The sequence below is a fragment of the Trachurus japonicus genome, chromosome 24 (genome assembly GCF_045865225.1).
Source record: "Trachurus japonicus isolate A0001 chromosome 24, Traja_1.0".
Lineage (NCBI taxonomy): Eukaryota > Metazoa > Chordata > Actinopteri > Carangiformes > Carangidae > Trachurus > Trachurus japonicus.
In genome coordinates, this window is record NC_140930.1 from 18205514 (window position 1) to 18224513 (window position 19000).

The 19000-nt window shown below is 38.8% G+C and overlaps 2 protein-coding genes across 4 annotated transcripts in view; one reads left to right on the forward strand and one right to left on the reverse strand.

Annotated features, from left to right (window-relative positions):
- Positions 1-19000, forward strand: part of LOC146961830 (low density lipoprotein receptor adapter protein 1) — a 93939-nt gene that overhangs the window by 74708 nt on the left and 231 nt on the right. The window contains exon 9 of one of the 3 annotated variants that reach the window (XM_085771414.1): positions 6979-7109. The exons of the other annotated variants lie outside the window; for them this stretch is intronic. Within the exon in view, the coding sequence (XP_085627540.1) occupies positions 6979-7072 (94 nt within the window). The 3' untranslated portion in view covers positions 7073-7109. Of the gene's footprint in view, positions 1-6978; positions 7110-19000 lie in introns of those variants that run through there. 3 annotated transcript variants of the gene reach the window in all.
- Positions 8987-17060, reverse strand: blk (BLK proto-oncogene, Src family tyrosine kinase). Its single transcript, XM_085770467.1, has 14 exons — positions 16929-17060; positions 15804-15890; positions 15563-15656; positions 15435-15465; positions 14953-15046; positions 14772-14870; positions 14577-14680; positions 14303-14452; positions 13724-13876; positions 13445-13624; positions 12685-12761; positions 11728-11878; positions 10742-10873; positions 8987-10605 (listed from the first exon to the last, which is right to left on the reverse strand). The coding sequence occupies exons 3-14, from the start codon at positions 15653-15655 to the stop codon at positions 10403-10405; spliced, it is 1467 nt and encodes a 488-aa protein (XP_085626593.1). The 5' UTR covers position 15656; positions 15804-15890; positions 16929-17060; the 3' UTR covers positions 8987-10402.

Sequence of the window (19000 nt, forward strand, 5' to 3'; positions counted from 1 at the left end):
AAAGTGCAGATGATAAATACTGTATAATAAACGTAGCCTATAACGCTGCAGCAGCGCCCTAAGACACGGTCACTCCGTGTTATCAGGAGGATGAATCGCGTTGATAAGCCGAGTGCATTGCCTCATGGGACCAGCCTTTCACGTCAGATTGCTTGTCTATAGGGAATCTGCCAGCACCACTGCAGTCTTTATTCTGACACAGTGAAGAAGTCATCAAAATGTGTGTGTGCCTGTGTGTGTGTGTAAATCAGATCTTAGAAATATGATCTAATAACTAAAATAAGGGGGTGTATGTTTGCTTTGTGTGTCTTTGGTTTCATAGCTGTGTCAACTAAATTAACTACTCAAAAGCTTTTAGTGGTCAAGATAAGATTGTTGGCCCCCCTCTCTGAGGTGTTGCCATGGTTCCTGGTTCTCACCAGTCCTCTGTGAGGCAGGAGCACACAGGAGAAAAAAAGAGGCTAAATAAGTCAGATATTAGATATTGGAGTTACCATGACAGCTGCCTGTACTGTAGCTGACATTTATGTGGCATTTATCACAATAAAAGCTTTTCAGTTTACCTCAATAGAAAACGCCGAAATGTGGGGTTATTGTGGTTAGCACTCCTTTTATTGTGCTCATAAATATAGAAGTTCAATGTGTTTCAAGCTTGGCTTACTTATAATTATTTATTGAGTTCAACTGTAATGAAGAATCTCTGGACACATTTTTAATGTAAATGTAAATGTAAGTTTAGGTTTTAGGTTTTCAATTAGGAGTTGCATAGTACCGGTAGTTGGTTTCACGCTAAAATAGCCTGATTGTTCAACTCAAGGCTGATCGTAATGTTTCCTCAGCATGAAACTCAAGATGAAATCATTTTGCAGCAAGTTGCTTGATTTTAATCACATTCTTTAAAATGGTGATGATTTTTCAGAAAAGAGAGAGTCAATGGCGCACATGCAGCTACCTTTCTGTCCCCATCTCTCTAGGGGGGGTGCGGTGGGGTGGGGGTCCATGTTCCTCCCCCCTAAAAACAAAAACCTCCTTGAAAGCTCTTCTCACTCCTGTTATATGTTGTTATCCATTGCACATTAAACTGATATACCAGAGTGATGTAGTGCCAGCCCCATGTGCCAGAACTGACTTGGCTGCATTGTATTCATAAATTACACTAATCATTGTGTGTCCAACAATAAAAGAGATAGACGCCTCTCAGTAGAGCCAGCTGCTGACTTGTTGGAAAACAACATGACTGAATCACTACAGTGACTCAGTTTTTACACATTTGCTTCACCGAGACAAATCTTTCAGCCATGACATAACTGTCTCTGCAGTTACTTCTGGGTCAGTCCACCTTGATCAAACTGCAGTGAAGGTGGCAGTCAAATCTTACATTTAATTTAAGAGTTCTTGCAGCGACTGGAGTTGAAGTTTAAAAAATGATTTAAGTTTGGATTACCTCATATTATTTAAGGCTTGTAAAAAGTAATTGATATGAGAATAAAAATATATATTTTCCAATTGATCAAAGTGGTAGGAGGCTTGGAAATGATTCATAGCAGCACTGAAAGAGAATAACAAAGTGCGTGTTGGAAAGGAAACAAAAGAAAACTCCTGTCATGCAGCACAAATGTGCTGTAATTGATTTAGTGAACGGTTCACAATAGAACAGAAGTGATTCATACAAGCAGCACTCAAACTTATGGGTTTTTAATTTTGCATAGCAGGCATTCAACATGCTCTGCACATCAACCTTGCTTTGTTCTAATTTACTACTGGGTTGTTTACTCTTAACATAATTGCTGGACTGCACCTCTTCCTCAGCCGAGAGTGGCAGAATATTCCTTTATGTTGTGCATAACCAGACTAAATGAATTCAAGCTGTGAGCCTCAAACGCACCACTTCATCATAATGGATGAATTTTTATTCTCAGGGTGGGATCAGGCTGTCAGGAAGAGAGCGTGGCTCGTATCCTTTTTTATTTTACAAACCCAAGAAATGACAGTCTCCGTGTCCACAGGCAAAAGAGCTGCAGCGACTGCAGAGCAGGTGTATTGTCTCAAAGGTTGTACCAAAGGTTACGCTTGCTCAGTTTTCCTTTGAACTGATGAAACATCGCTCCATTCAGAGTCAGATGTCAACTTCCTGTGTTTACAGGAAAGTTTTACAGATCGCAGGTCCCACCAGCAGTTTGTCATGGTGCTCTCCTCCGTCACTGTCATGCACCTTCAGGCAGTTAGATTTTCCCTAACCCTAACTCAAAATAGACAGTTTCTGTGGAGGTGGGTGCATGTCATTGAATAAATAATAATGTGTTGATTTGAATCGATTTTAAATTGATGGAGAACGAGAGAGAGAGAGAGAACAAAAAGATCTCTTTGTGTTATTGTTTACACTGTAGACTTGTCAGACCTGAGAGAGGAACAAGTGTAATGAAAGTTATTAAAGTGTCACATGTCTGCTGGGAAACTGGTGATAAAATCAATAGGATCCATTCTGCATTGTTCTGACAGAATCAAAGGATATCACACACCTGTACCTCCCATTGTGTACTTTAAAAGAATGTGTCACCTTCACTCCACTGTTGGATTATCATCAAATACAAACATGGGTATAGTTTTATGCAGGCAGCATCTTAAAGGGATTGTTTTTAATGAATAAATTAGACAAGTGAACGTGATGAAAGACCTTTAAAAAAAAGAAAAAAGACAGAAGGTCACCTTAAATCCTCAGGCGTCATTTCATTTTGAAAACTTTCCAACAAGATCCAGAAAGGAGGGGGTTAAAATGACCAAAAATAACTCCACCTGGCATGAGAAAAGACTCAAACTGTTAATTGCTTGGTGTAACTTTATAAGTAATGAGAAGGCAGAAAGATGGCAGGGATTTAATAAATGATTGCAGACATGGACTGTTTATAGTTCATTTGGTCCGTTCTCCTGATGGCTGGAGTACTTTAAGTGCAAGATTGGAAACATTATGTCAGGAAACACCTTCCAAAGTCTATAGAGTCTTTTGGCTTGGAGATAAAATAGTCACTTAAAGCATTAGTCACAATTTAGTAAAAATGTCACGATGGGATAAAAGCATTGTGTGTACCCTCTATGGTATACAGTACAGTAGCTGTACATTAAAAGATTAGATTCCTTTGATTATATTAGAAAGTTGCTCAAAAACTTCTGGGTGCAACTTTACTTTGAGATTAACCTTATTTTTTTTATTTTTTTTAATGGCTCAGAACTAGTTTATTATTAAGCTTGTAGCTCTACAAATCATTTAAAAGCTGTTTTACACATTAGATAAAAATATAACCTGTTGCTTGCCAAATAGTGAGACCACATTAGTTATGTAGCTTTCTTTTTTTTCTCCTTCATCCAGCATTTGTACTTGTCTGTTTCAACACACATTTGTAAAGTTGCCAGCAATTAATGAAATGATTATGAAATAACAGATTATCATATTAAATGGCCAAATTCATACTCTCAGGCCTTGTCAGTATTGCCTATCTTGACATGCTATAATCATCCACAAAATCTAGTCTTAGAACATCTAATCTATTAATCAGTTTAAGTCTAACCCTAACCCCAGTTCATTAGTAAGATTAATGAGTTGTGAGCTTTAACTTGACCTGACCAGGTTTGGAAAGTGTTAATAACCAAATTAAAGCAGAAGTAAGCGATATTTGTGTGTTAATATAAGTCTTAAATAGTTATATCTTCCGACAGCAATCACTTACATAGAGTGTTTGGACCGAAACACGGGTCTCTCAGTCACTCTGCTCTGCTCTGAGCCGAGGAGAAAACTTTTCTCGTATCCTACAAGTTTTATCCAATGAGGAGAGAGAACGGCATGAAGGGCTGTGTGTGCAGCCAGAGCCAGTCTGGTGCAGCCAAGGGATGCGCCTGAATGTGGTGACGTAGGGACGAGGGCGGGGGCTGCTAACTCCATCGGCTGACAAGACGTTATGGTGCGTTCAAGGCAACTCGTAACTCGTGTTTTTCCGACCTGTGAAGTCGTACCAGTTCGATCTGGTACGACTTCACGGGTCGGAAGTTACGAGTGGCCGTTATAGTGACTTTCACAGGTAAAACAGGTCGGAAAAACACGAGTGGGTTGCCTGGAACGCTACAAAGTCGTAAGTCGTGACTTGAAGCTGTAATTTACGGTTTCAAAAGCCTACCTGGAACGCAGCATTAGCCAAAACGACCGGATCGCTTACTTCTGCTTTAATAACCTAATAAATAAATCCTTTATAAGGGTAGTCTTATTGTGAAGTGGTGCTAACTTTTCTGTGTTCGGCTCTCAATGTCATGTTGACAAAAGACCAAACCTCCACTTTTATGTTGTGCTCTTCTTAATTTTCCCTCTTTATGACATTGAATCTAAAAACAGGGAGGAAAAAAAAGACACGTGATCAAGGTCAAAGCCACATATATGAATATTTACGTTGACATTTACACTCGTACATGAACCAACGAGGAGAAGGAAGATGGTGACAGCAGGGATCTTCACACGGACAGGAGCAGGCCGCTGCATACTGATCAGGGATGATGAGCTGTCTCATTGGGGAGCTAACAAAAGACTCATAATGTTCATGACACAAGATATCAGCTGTTACGTAAGTCTGCAGCTGTGTGAAGTGTAGCTGTAATGTGGATGAGTGTTTTACAGGCCGGTGAAAGGTTTATGTGACTGCCCGGAGTTCATTTCGCTGAGAGATACGTCTTTCCCGTTCATACTTGGACTCATTAATTAGTCAGGATCCTCATAAGCGACTGTTCTCTTAAAACTAATCAGATCATTTTTAATCTTACCAGTGGAGACACAAAGTCTACGTGAACATTGAATGGTCCCATTTCAGCCCACATAGCATAGGCCAGCAAGCAGTCCACTATCCTCCTGTACTTTTCTTTTTTTTTTTTTTTTTACTGCACCAGCGCACATATAATTAAATTTCCCCATAGTTACCGGTGCCCTTGACTCATCATTGAGCACAACCATGGTGGTCAATTACTAGATCCAGTTGGAGGGTGTGCTGGGTCTTCTTGCTACCTCATGGATTTAAAGCTTCCTTACACTAAATTAATTGATATAGAGTCATATATCAAGAGAAAATATCAATCAAGCAGATGGTTTCCTAGATCCCAATCAGCCAAAGGAAAAGAAGCAGACCTCCATAAATTTTGTGTGCAGATTTCTTTTGTATTGGCTTCATCAAAGAAAATATCATTAGCACAAAAGGCCTCCTAAGACCCCTGCTTGGCTCAAAGGGAGAGAATATACTCAGAGATATAAGCCCCCTTTTCTTGTCTTGTTGTGTTGTTTTATGTCAAGCATTAAGTGCTCAGCAACTAACAATAACAGTTGCGAGAGCCTCTAAATGATCAGGTCATAATATCATACAGCAGAGGCCTTTTCAAGGACGCTGATGTCAGCAGTAAAATCGGAGCGTGCTGCACGGTTTCGCTGTGTGTGGCACTAATCTCACTTACTCAGACACACCGAAGAAGCTTTACATTTTGCAGTATTTCTTCCAAAGGGTAAATAGGATATCTGAAGAGTATTAAAAGAAAAAAATGAATCATGTGGAACTGATCTGGGCTGCTTCAATCAATTTTCAGCACAGCTCACATAGGGACAGCAGTTGTTATTATTACATATTGATTTCCAGGGGAGTTCATGTACAGTGCAGAAGTCTGGCTCAAAGACTCGGGTATTATAGAAATAATGTAGATGCATTTTTTAAATGCAGCACTTACAGTATATTTCTTATATAAAGACACAAGCAATGTGTGTTTTTGTTTTTGTGGGAAGTTTATCAAAATCGATTTGAGGTTTTTTTTTTATATATAAATCAATACAGTGAAGCTGCTGGCTGTACAGCCAAAACAATGAGCTGAAAGACCCTTAAAGAGTTTGTAGGGCTCAAACTATTTTTCAGTGCAGCTTTAAAAACACCATACATGACTTTATTCAGACATAGTGACTGATTAAACCCCATGCATTTGAGTATGTTGTACTGTAAATGGTTGCAAAAGTAACTTTCACCTCATAAAAGGCAAAATGAGCTTGTCTCCAGCGCAGAGCCATTACCAGAGTTATCTTCATGTTTATATTCTGAACCTTGGCTCTGGCTTCCTGTAAGAACGTGTATTGACTGGCTGAGCAACACTGTTTGTTGTTGTACAGAAAAAAACTGTGTTTTGAATCACACAGAAAAAAGAGCCAGGACTATTGTGTGAGTATTTCAAGAGAAATAACAATGAAGTCTTATACACTGTTGCCCATAAAGTTGGAATAATTTTGTTTTCAGACACATTCATCTTTTTATCCCTGTGTATACACATCAGTAATCACCGTTGACCAGGTGCAATGATTACATACTGAGTCCCAGTTACCAGTTTTAAAAAGATATACACAAGAATAAATCACATTCATGAGAAGAGGTAAAATAAAAAATTATTCCAAGTTTATAGGCAACAGTGTATTAGGGGATAAAAAAACCCATAAACTTAGGTATGAGAGAGTGATACATCTGTCTCTCTTATCTTTCATGGTCAAGTCAGAAAACAGATTAATGGACTGTGTATGAGATGAAATGAAATTCATGAATCATGTAGACCTACAATAGTTTACAAGCCCCCCACTCTTTCCCACCCTGCTCTTTGCTTATCTTCTTTACAGCTGCTCATTTTGCAAAATGTTTTGTAGCCATCTTCTGTCACTGTTTCAACAGCACTCACATGTAGTCTACTCGACCAAAACGCTCTTGATTGATGGACTCCATTAATTTAAAGACATCAAAGCCCCAGGAGAGACAACATGTTTATGAGGAGCATAATGCCAACTGAACACCAATGACAACAGGCAACATTATTGCGAGATGAAAGCACATCTCTTTTCATCTATGTTTTGCTTCTTTTTTTTTTTTATCCCAGAGGACAGCGTGGGGTTATCCTCACAAGATGCTAATGATGTGTTGCCTTCTGCAGGGATCAGTCATCAATCTGTGTACGAGCCACCGTTTCCCGTCATTATTCCTCTCAGGCAGCGGTGATGAACAGAGGGAGGGGGGGAGAGGGGTGACCAGGCCTCCCAACCTTTACCCCACATGTCTTGTCATCTTGTGTTAACATCACGCCTCGTTTCAAGGTGAGCTGCTTATCAATCAACGGCCAAGTCTTATTAACGGCTGCTCCATCAGACAGATGTTATCATGGGCTGTGTCTGTGGGGTAGCTTTTCACAAATGCTGTTTAAATATTAGCTGCATCTCTTAATTTAATGTCTACGGTTTGTTTTTCACTGAACTGAAGAATTAAATATTTCAGCTTCAACAGATGTATTCTTGGGATATTGGATAGGTAATCCACCACTGATCCTGTTATATTTGGCTATGCTGCCAGAGGTGAACAGCAGAATTAGTCAAGAAAAAAGGCCTAAATTAATAAGAGTGTGACAGGAAAAATACCTCAAAGCGTGCAGGGTGATTCAATTGTTCAATAGTAAGAATATTATAATAATTATTGCTTTTGAGGCTTCCAGCTTAACTGAATTTGAAATGAAATATCCTCAGCTCTTCTTGAATGTCTCCCTGCATCTCGCTTGCCAAAAAAAAAAAAAAAAGATGCAGAGAAACCAGACAATTAGACATAGAAGACTAAATGAATAAGTGATAAAGATCAGTACGTGACAGGGAGGTTCAGTGGTTTGAAACCACTGTGAGAGCATCATGCATGATGAGGTTGAACACAGCCGGTCACCATAGCACTAAGTTTTGTGTATGTGGAGTGCCTGGTCATTGGGTGTTATGTCCTCCTTGTTTCTTACTGTTTCTTCCTTATTTAATTGTTCCCATATCAATTTTCCATTGCCATTTGCTCCATCTATCATTTCGATGAAAAAAAATTGCTTTAGCTTTACAATTTGTTTTATTACTTTATTTCTAAGTGATGTAAAAATCTGTCGGCCATAAATAAGCCCTGTTTTTAGAGATTTTTTTTAGTGCATTATCTCTTTCTTTCATTAAATGTGCATAATGTTTTTAGGCTGCATTTCCAGCCAATGAGGAGAACATTGCATCTGAGTTCTGTGTTCACAGAAAGAAAAGACACTGTGCATTGAAAGGAAACTCAAATGATTTACATCTGGCTGGGGAGCTTGGCTGCATATCATTTCCCATCTCTCCCTCCCCTTATTTCCTGTCATTAAATGTCATAAAATGACCAAAACATTGCTAAAACAATAAAATATTAAGTAGAAGTAGCATTATGCAGATGAGTTTGATTCGGATAACTCACTAATATCCCACTGTCCTCATATATCAGTAACAGCATAACAGTTTAGATTGCGCCTTACTAAGATACATCATGTGAAACTGTGTAACACTGACCTCTGCAGGATGACAACAGCATAGTAACTGAAACATGCACATTGTCTTTCAGTCATCTTAATCTGAAATTTCAGACTCTTCCTCACTAAAAATGTATGAATTTTTCGTGACTTATGTGTAATAAAAAAACAAGTACACAATTATGAAGTATGAATAATTTCCATCACTGATTAAAAAACCCCCCACTATTGACACTAACAGTACTAAGTCATCATAGGCATTAACTCTCATTAGCTCTGAACGGCCATTAAATTGTAATTTTACGGTATTCATAAGAAAGTCTGATATCACAGAGACGGCCAACATGGCAGCTATCTGATGTTGGGATGGTTTTAATGGATTTAATGTGTCCTATAGGAAATGAGAGAGGCTGCACTCCCTGTTGATACAAGTCCTTCCTGCTGTTATGTCAGCTGGAAACGCTCCAAAGTGTGTGTATGTTTTTAAAGACACCCCTGAGCTCACACACACTGGAACCTTTTTTTAATCACAATGACAGGCTGTTTTGTTGATACAAGAGGAAAACTGACTCATCATTAAAATGAACATCATTACTATTATTGCCGGACTTTTGCAGATAACGCTCGGTGTGACGATGGAGTTCACTAGAAAAGTCTCTTTCTCGCTCATATGTAATTCAGCGGCACTTTATCGACCATATCAAGAGAAACACTTTACTCAGAATATGTGTCAACCACCAAATAACAGAAATGTGGAGATCTCAACCAATTTTGCATATGAGCACTCTCTAACTGTGTGGCATCTGAGGAATGCTGACTCACACTTCCTGTTTCCGGTCCATTCAGGAAATGGCAGAGTTTAACCCCTGGCTGCCGTGGCCACTCCACTCTTATCTTTTCTTGTGGCTGTCTGAGCCCCCAGCCCCCACAGGGATGGTTCACTTAGGGGATCAAACCAACTGTAATTTACTAAAAGTCGGTTGTTTTTAAAGGCTTCCTGTAGGCTGATGTAGCGCCTCACACTCTGTGTCGGTGTAAACATGTTTCCCGTAAACTAAATGTTTTATCTTCAGGCCACCATCACGCATCTCACTGCTGCATCTTGTTCCATTCACTAACTTTATGTTTGAACATAACATACCTAGCATGAATACTTTAATTTTATCTTCACGTGGCAAAAATGATAACGTGTGATTATATTGTTTGTATGTCACATCCTGTCTCGTCTTGTATTATTCACCGTCATCGGCTTTATAATGTCACACTGACATTTTTAATGCTGTTTGATAAAAAAAAGAACTTTAAGGAGGAAAGCTTTTACAACATTTGCCCTTTGAGAGCCAGATAGAGTTAAGCAATTATTTCTTGAAAGTGATTGTCACCGCTAAAGCAAATGACACTATAATTAGAGTAAGTGGAATGAAATACAGGAATAAATTACAGTTTTAAATAATGTAAATATTTATTTCCAAAATCATTTATGCAAATATAAATTCTCTCTTGAAAAAGCCCCTTTCTTGATGTATCCACTGAATGACTGAGGGTATAGAAAGTGCAAAGTATTGTGCATGTAATCTCAGGTTGCTCATTTCTGTACCATGCAAATGTTTAATCCGTTACTTTACCTGTGTTGACTTCCGCTGGTCCAAACGTCTTATTTTTACACCATGCATGAATTGAATTTGTATTATCCATAGTTTATCAGTCTTAAATATGTCTCCTCATTCTCCATACTCCGTGGTTGTCAACAGGAATGGGAGTCGACATGTAGCAGGGGTACAATTGAAATTTCTGAAAAGTTCTGAATCTTCTCTTTCTGACATGATTCAGAAACTCGCACAGTAGCTGCTAGAGACAGAAGAAGCCATAAATAGCTTGTACATTCAATCTGAAAGTAGGTGTAAAAAATTGTGTCCGTTTAAAATACTAAAAAAGATTTAAAAATGTATCTGTCTTTACGATGTTTAGTTGGTCCTGTATCCATTCAAGTCTCACTTTTCTCTCTGTCTCTTTTTTTTTCTGTTGCGTCCGGGTTATCAGCAGGAAACGTTTTCTTTTTCTTTAATCACGGCTGCATCTCATATTGTCCCTCCGTGGCAATAAAGAAATCGTTGAGAATGTTCTGCAGAAATTCAAAAGTCGGCCGCTCCTCGGGCCTCTGCTTCCAGCACATCATCATAATGTCGTAGAGTTCCCCGGGACAGTTCTCTGGAGCCGGCATCCTGTACGATCTGTCCAGGCTCCTGATCACCTCTGGGTTGGTCATCCCTGATTTGGATTAAGAAAATGCAGCACGTGTGAGATTATTAATAACACAGCTTTTGAATTAGTTTCTTTATAGCACATGAACTGTACAGCTTTGCAGAACACAATACATTTTTCTCTTTTTATCTATGTGCTGTACCTGGGTATGGTATCCTTCCATAGGTAACTATTTCTGTCAGGAGTATCCCAAAGGACCAGACGTCTGACTTGATGCTGAATGTGCCAAAATTGATGGCCTCTGGAGCCGTCCACTTGATGGGAAATTTAGCACCTAGTTGTCAGAGAGAGAGGGTGAGAAAAGGAAGAGAGGGAAATTGTGTTACTTGCCTGTGACTTTAGAGAATATGAAGGTGAGTGAGTGTGTGCCAGTTTGTGTATTTTTTCTTAACATGTGGTGACATGAAAATACAAACCCTAAAATTACAGAGATTTAACAATACAGTCTCTACACAGTTGGCTAGGTCTTTATCCTTTTTTTGGTCATGGTGGTGAATGTAGATTTACAGGATTTTTGCTGCAATTTGAATTAAATACTTGAATTTAGATACAAAACCTTGAACCAGGTGTTAAATTGACAGGATTTAACAAAAACACACACATTTTTATCTGGTTATTTTGTCATAAATGCTACCGCAGTACTGTATTTTGGGCTAGTATCTAATACAGACTTACATAATGGTTTCATGATACAAGACTTTATTCATATTGCCCACTGCTGTTCCTCTACGGCTACGCAATGACATGCAGTATGATGGAATTTATGATGGAGTGTTGCTTTCAGAGTTGTATCTGAAGTCACAGCTTCTCTGGGGGCTTTGGGGGACTTTCAGCAGCCTGGGGTGAGATTATGTGCTATAATTAAAACTTGTGTTGGGTATTTTGTAGACAAGCACCAGTATTTTATAGTATCTGGGAGGCTTTTGCAGTCACTTTGAGTACAGAGTTCTGATAAATGAATGTAATGTGATGTAATTTAGGTCTTCATACTGGCGAAGACAGAAATAAAACAGAATTAACAACAATAAACATGAATCATGAAACAAATGAATACGTAAATGGAGCGATCGCTGTCTGAGGCCGCGGCACATTTAACCTGTGATGTTTAAAACACTGTGGGTACAGTACCTTCCTGAGCTGTGTATTCTGACTCAATGATCCTGGCCAGGCCAAAGTCTGCTATCTTGCAGTGCAGGGTCTCATTGACCAGTATGTTGGCAGCACGCAGGTCTCGGTGGATGTAGTTCTTCCCCTCGATGTATGCCATGCCTTCAGCTATCTGTCATATAGAAAGATCAGGAAAGCACAGTGACATTGGAGATTGCTTTCCAGGGTCATTTTCAGATCAACAGCAAAGCAAACATATCAATTTCAGAAGAACTGAAGCCACTGCATCAAGTGAGTTTTTTTTTCTTCACATGTATCATGTGTTTACTTCCTCTGGTTTATTCATACATTGTCTGGGCACGGGCAATAGTGCAGTTGCAGTGAGTGTGTAACGTATTGTGTTTACATGCACAGTAATGAGAGTAAAGTGGGTTTAACAGGATGTGCCAACTCTCAGGAAGTCTAAATGCTTTTTTTGGAGGGGCAAGACTTCTGGGGGAGCTCACTGTGGGTGGAAAAATAGCATGATTTCCTGTCCGGATGTTAATAATTGACGTAGGGTGAGGCTTTAAGCCAGATGAGCATGAGCCCCACTACAGAAACCGCATAGCTACTGCTGACAGTTTCCACGTGTATTCACATCCTGATTGGTGTCAAAGTGTAGTGTACACTGCAACAGACATTCAAAGCGTTACTGTAGAGGAGCCGGAAAGTATAAATAGACTTTGAGGTCAGCAATAAAGCTAGTGTATTTGTTTCTGACAAATGATGCAAAAATCAGGGAATTAAATGTCAATTTCATCTGATCGCAAACAACCACAACTTCAGAAAAAACTGAATTACAGGTGAAATAGACGGTTGAAAATTCTCTGAGAAAAACACTTTCATTTTATCAGAGGTACCGGTTAGAAATGTAATGAAAATGTCACAAAGCTTACAAGGTACAAAGTCACAAGCACAAAAGTACAAGTTTCCCACCTGTGCTGACATGTCTATCAGCTTATTAAGCTTTAGCTTTCTGCCCTCGTCTGTTTTTAGAAAGTCTAGAAGACATCCTGTGAATGACAAAAGAGAAGTAACACTTTATTAGAAAAAGAGATACACATTAAATCTTCTATTTAAAGGCTTCCGATTTAATTTAAAAGGCCTAAATGTGGCATCTTATACTGAAAGAAACAAAATTCATATGATGCTTTTGTGTGTTAAGAAGTGGTACAGTAAGGCTGCAGTCACTGCTTTTAAGGCCTCAGTAGCTGGAAATAATAACAACACAAACACCTGTTCTATATAACAGCTTGTGGAATAGTTTATGATGTTAAAAAAACAACAGAATTAAGTAATACAATAACATCTTATATGATGCAGTCAAGAATAACTACAATCAGCTGCAGCCACTAACACTGAATAGCTGAATATTATAAGCTTCACAGCTGCAGTTTTTAATAACTTGGATTTATAAGGACTTGCTTCTTTTCATAATATATTGAAATCATTTGGGTATGTTTGAAGCATTTGCATTTTTTAACATTGGGTGTTTTGAGGCATTTAAAATATATACTGTATATTTACTGACATTGTATATAGACTATACAGAGAAAATAATAACGGACCATAATTGAAATAATCATAGTTGCCGCTGCATATTTTAGTGATTGAAAAGAGATTGATGGAAAAAAAATCGGACTTATTCACCCATACCCTTTGTTATGTGGAACACACCACCCACTCTTGTTCTTACCGTTGATCATGAACTCTGTGACGATGAGAATGGGCTCCATCGTGACCACTGCGTGAAGCCGCACCAGCCGCTCGTGTCTCAGCTGCTTCATCAGGTTGGCCTCCTGGAGGAAGGCCTCCACCGCCATCGTTCCTTCTTTTAAGGTCTTAATGGCGACCTTCTGCGTGTTCTTGTAGTAGCCTGGGGTAGAAATAAAAAAATAGGGGGGGTTACAGTATTGTTGCCGTATTTATATAATATGTTTCCAATGTCAGGCTTCGTTTTGTAGCTTTCTCTCACCCATCCACACTTCTCCAAACTGCCCTGCTCCCAGTTTCTTCACCATTTTCAGCGTCTCTCTGGGAATCTCCCATTCATCTTGGGCCCATGGCTGCTGGGGGGCCTTAGGCTTACAGGGAGCATACAGTCGCTGACACAACCCATCAGCTGTACCTGCAGTCGAGTGTGATACAGTATATGTTTTTTTCCTGCTTTCTTTGCTGTTGTGCTAATTTTAGTCGCTGTTGTTTCCTTAGTTTTGAAAGCGTTTTTATAAGTGTAAGATCAAGTTGTTGTGAGCTAGCAGCCATTCTAGATATTATATTTGGCCTTTTTATCTTGTGGTTTAGTCTCAGGAGTGGAAAGACTATCGCTCCTCTCACACAGGAAATGCACATCACAGGGTCGAGTTTGTCACTGCAGACAAATTGTAATTCACGGCAGAGAACTGGATCTGGGTCCAAGTCATCGCATTTAGGTAACGTCGATCAGTAAATGTTTTGTTAACAGGAGCTTCTTTTTAAATATTGTAGATATATAAAAAACATATGATCAAATTTTTGCAGTTGGATGTAAAGTGCTTATATGTATATAACTTACGGGTGTAGTATTTCACCAGTTCCTGTAGGGATGGGAATGAGTTGGATGGAGAGATGTAGTAGCCACCTTTGTCCAGACAGCGGATCTTGTAGTGTTTTACCACATCTCCCTGGTCCTGTGCATGATCTCTGACTGATAATGAGAAGGACCCTGAAGGGAAAACAAGTAGATTACACACTCACACACACTGCGTTTAATACTGTAAAAATGAACATATCCACAGCTTTCTGGAAGTGCATTGCCCTTGAATCTTTGGGGATTTAATGAGACTCACCTTTACAGGTTTCACTCTCTCGAACTAGGAAGGCGCCTGGTTTATTTCCGGGCGCCAAAAGCAGTCGTTCAGTCTCTCTCCGACTCAAGTCCTTGAAAAACCATCTACAGAAGAGAAACAAAAAGTCCATAAAATGCCAGTGAGGTCCTAATTTTTTTTTGAATAATAATGTGTTGTGTTTAATTTTCTGCTTACTTTTCCACCTCCAGCGTATCCGCTCTGGCAACATAATTAGATGGTATGAAGCCTTCCTGTCCAGTCACCAGTGATTTAGCCAGCCACCACTCTCCATTTCTACAAACATGGCAGATCAGTTTTAGAAGGCTGTTTCACCACTGCTTTCACTATACACTGTAGGGACTGTGTTGAGACTTACTCTTGCAAAACCTTAAGTTTGTCTCCCTTCTTGAAAGGCAGATCAGTGTCGTTGTTCGCTTTGAAGTCATGTTGTGCCACAAACACAGTCTCATCTGAAGTGAAGTAGAGCAAACGGTTATTTCAGAAGAAGTGTTTTCTATGCTTTAGAAATTCTTTTCTTCTTCCGCTTTCACGTCTGGGCACAATATTGTGCGCTGTCAATGCCACTGTATTTAAATTCAGCTTTTCTGCATTGATTGCTTTCTTACATTACATTGTCTGTGACATTAACATGACTTTCTTCTCTTCTCTCATGAATAATCTCAGATCTCCCCCAGAAGAGCACAGAGGAAATCCAACTGAGATTTTAATCGCTAAATGTAGCCTCCTCTTTTTTACGGCCTACTAACGTCTCTCTGCTCAGCAACAGTCAGATACATGAGCGTGGGCCTGTTACTTTTCAATCAACTGGTTGTTTTGTGAGCTGTGTTCAGTGATTACCGTTGTCCGGAGAGGTGTCTCCACTTCGTGCCTGAAGAACACAATCAAGTAAATGTATTAATATTCACAGTTAGCAGTCAAATCACATAAAAATGAGTAAAGCTTTTTCTTAAAAGCCGTTTACTTACTATGTGATTAAATGAGTTGCCCTGAGAGTTGTTTTTTCTTTTGTAGAACTCGCCCTCGTTTACTTGTTTCTGGCCACTGCAACTGCAGCCCATCCTGAGTACGTACGTATGTGATTGAAATGGTTACTTTCTTCAGGTATACTGCACAATACTGACAGGAATTATTTATGAGATACAACCGCCATCATACTACTGCCAAGAGTCTCAAAAATATACGACAAGTTCATTTCTATGCATTTACCTGATAAGGCAGATGAGCTTTACTGACACTGTTTTCAGTCTCCACTCCTCCCACTGTAGGGTCCAGTCTGCGAGTTCATACCCACTGCTGCAAATAAATTAAAATTACTCAAAGCCACTCAATCAAATGAGCTGTTGCAAGGCTCTTTTAAGTTGTTGTTGTTTTTTTTTTGGTCTAACAAGCGCGCTCTTAATAGATTTGCCTCTCATATGAGGAAGTGGAAAATGTGTTTTCAGCTTTGAATGATAACATTTGCATATACTATTTAAAACACAGCCACAAAGTCATGTTTGAAGTAAAATAGAGGAAGAATCATATGCTAATAATAGTAACTAAGATGCAGACATTATCAGTATTTTATTTATTTATTTTTTCCTTGTTTTTGTATCAATAGGAAATCATAATCTTTCTCATTAGCCTACCTATAGTAACTGTTTCTGAATCGATATTTGAAGAGGTAATCACATAAAATGTTTGTGTTATAACTTTTAAATAGTTTGAATAATCATCATTTGAATCAAACAGTCCTAAGAGTAGCTCCAGAGCCAATTTCAATGTCGTCATTGTATGAATATATGGCAGGTAGAGGCGGCTTATACATAGCACAAAGCTTGTAGATGCAAATTGTTGGGTTTAAATGTCAATAGTTGTCCATACAGTGTCCACCACAACCACAACCTAGAAATTTACCTAGGACATTTGTTGACGTCAGCATTTGTGTGTTTGCCATTATGCTTGAGTCTTTACATTTGATTATTTCAAGGAAAATAAGCTTTATATTCATACATGCAGGGAGTTTTATTTGTCTTAGTCTACATTTATTTTTCACATATAAAATTATTATAGTTTTTAACTGCTTGTGTGATCAACGCTGTGCTCACAAATACTTGCTTAAACGTTCTGTTAGGATTATCGTTAATTATGCCATGCTCACAGTTGTCAAGAATTTTAATTAATATTTTTCAATTAAAACCTATGGTTATTTAACATGAAATTAAAGTTAAAAAAAAAAATCTTTAGTCTAAATTTTACAGTATTGCGTATGGGTCAGTTTTGTACCACCATAAAATTACAGAATTTGTACGTGTGATCTTATACTGAGAAAATCTTAGAGCAAATAAATACCTTGACCTCTTCCACCAGCCCTGTGTCGTCAAAAGTACTCCAGATGCAAAAATGTATTCAAGTTCCTTATTGAAAACTCAGTGCTCTGTCTGTTTGCCACTCTCACTCGCTCATTTTGGTTTTGAAAGTTTCTGTCTCTTTTTTCTTCTCTCTCTCTCTCTCTCTCTCTCTTACTCTCTCTCTCTCTCTCTCGCTGTCTGTCATACACCACACACACACACAGTAAAGACCAAGGCCTTCCCTGGGGGACCACACTGACCTTACTGTAAAAGTAAAGTATATTTACTTTGTCTGGTATTTCCCTCTCTTATTCATTTGGTAGTTAAACTCTACTTAACCAAACCTAACTTAGTACAATTTATCTTCACAAATGCATCACAACAAAGATTAGATTTACTGACTAAGTTATAAAGAGAAGATAGTTAACTAAATGTCTTGGTGGATACTAGAATCTCTGTTACTATATAAGGAGCTATTGTACTATTCACAGATTCTCAGAGTCTGCAATGGTTATTAGTTCGGAGTATAGGTGTGGTGAGTGTTGGAATATTGTATTTCTCAGTTCCTCATGGTGTTTATCTCTTTATCTTTGCAGTTCAGCAACCATGAGGCATGTATATATAGCACAGTAGACCAGTAAAGCAGTACACTTTCTGACCACAAGATGGACCAGTGAGCCGTTCATGAAACACTCTTATTGGAAACTTCACCACATCTTGAGGTTTATTCTTGGGTCAGGGTATCTTGCTACCTTGGAGTTCTTCTTTCACTTTCTACATGTTGACCACAAAAAGGAGCATAATGTAGGTAGGACTAGCCTATATGCTACACACTGCTACTTAATCTGATACCTAATAAAACTGCGGATGGTTCACAAGAATCAATAGAAAATCTGATACTTAAAAGAGCTCAGATGATTTGGGAACCAAAACTATATTAACACACCAGACAGGTCTAATGGTAAGAAAAACAATCAATGTTTGCATTTTAGTGCTATTTTGTATTGGTGAGACCTCTGTATTGATATGCTTGAGGTATCAAAACATCCACCCCTACTCTCTCTCTCACTCTCTGTATGTCTTTTGATGTGTATCTTTGCTTTGACATTTCTATTAATTAACATTTTATAAACACTCCTCTGGATTGTGTTGAAGTGCTGCTTCTGAGCACCCCCAGTCCATGGTTGAGGTTTTGTTGTTGATGTTCCACAAAGTTGACACTAGATGGCGTAAAAAAGTAAATTTTATACCCAGAGTCTCCTAAAGTTGCTCTGTTTGAGGACACTTCTCCCTAAAATCATGTCAAATCGTGATTTATTATGACGATGATATGATGATAACCCTATTACAGAACTGACTTCCAGTATAGAAATGACTCAACTGAATCATGTCGGGTATTTTTATTGTGTCATGCCCGTAAGTCCATATCTGGTATGGAGAGCGGTGTACGGATGTGACTACAGATCCTTTCTGTCACACTGGGGGAAAAAATGCCAGCTGATGTGTGGTCAATCTATCAAAGTATAACAATGCGTTGGTTTATCACAGTGTACAGTACAACTAACCAGCTATTTCCTATTCTCACCACAAAATGCAACTGAGGAGGGAATTCACCCATCTTCTACAGACAATGAACACAAAACAACACGTCCTGGAGTTATCTGGCTGTATTTATGACCCCTTTGTTTTTGGCTTACATGCTATATTACTATTTAATATTACTAAGAATGAATCAAAGAACTTTGTAAGGAAGATATCATTCAGAGTATGTTGTGACCTATAAGTGCAGGGAACAATAAATCTTACAGCACCGGAAGTGTTTGTTTCCTATGGGGGGCTTTATACAACACGCAACGTGGGGATATTACTCTCTGGGCAACACTTCACAGGTTTTTGTTTGGACCACCTGTGCTGTGTGTGGGGACTGTGCTGTGCTGTAGTTCTCTGAAGGAACAACCTCACTTCACTACACACATCCACACAAAAGCACACACACACTCACACACACAGGCTGCAGGTGCATGGTGAGTGTTATTGAGTGCGTCCTGGTTACTAACTGCTGTTTCTCTTTAT

What these genes read in the sequence shown, in the direction of transcription:
- blk (XM_085770467.1), bottom strand. Translation starts at nt 15,655, where the DNA reads ATGGGCTGCAGTTGCAGTGGCCAGAAACAAGTAAACGAGGGCGAGTTC. An exon ending in GCAACTCATTTAATCACATA is followed by an intron (nt 15,466 to 15,562) that starts GTAAGTAAACGG and finishes TGTGTTCTTCAG; the next exon opens with GCACGAAGTGGAGACACCTC. An exon ending in CACAGAGTTCATGATCAACG is followed by an intron (nt 12,762 to 13,444) that starts GTAAGAACAAGA and finishes TGTCATTCACAG; the next exon opens with GATGTCTTCTAGACTTTCTA.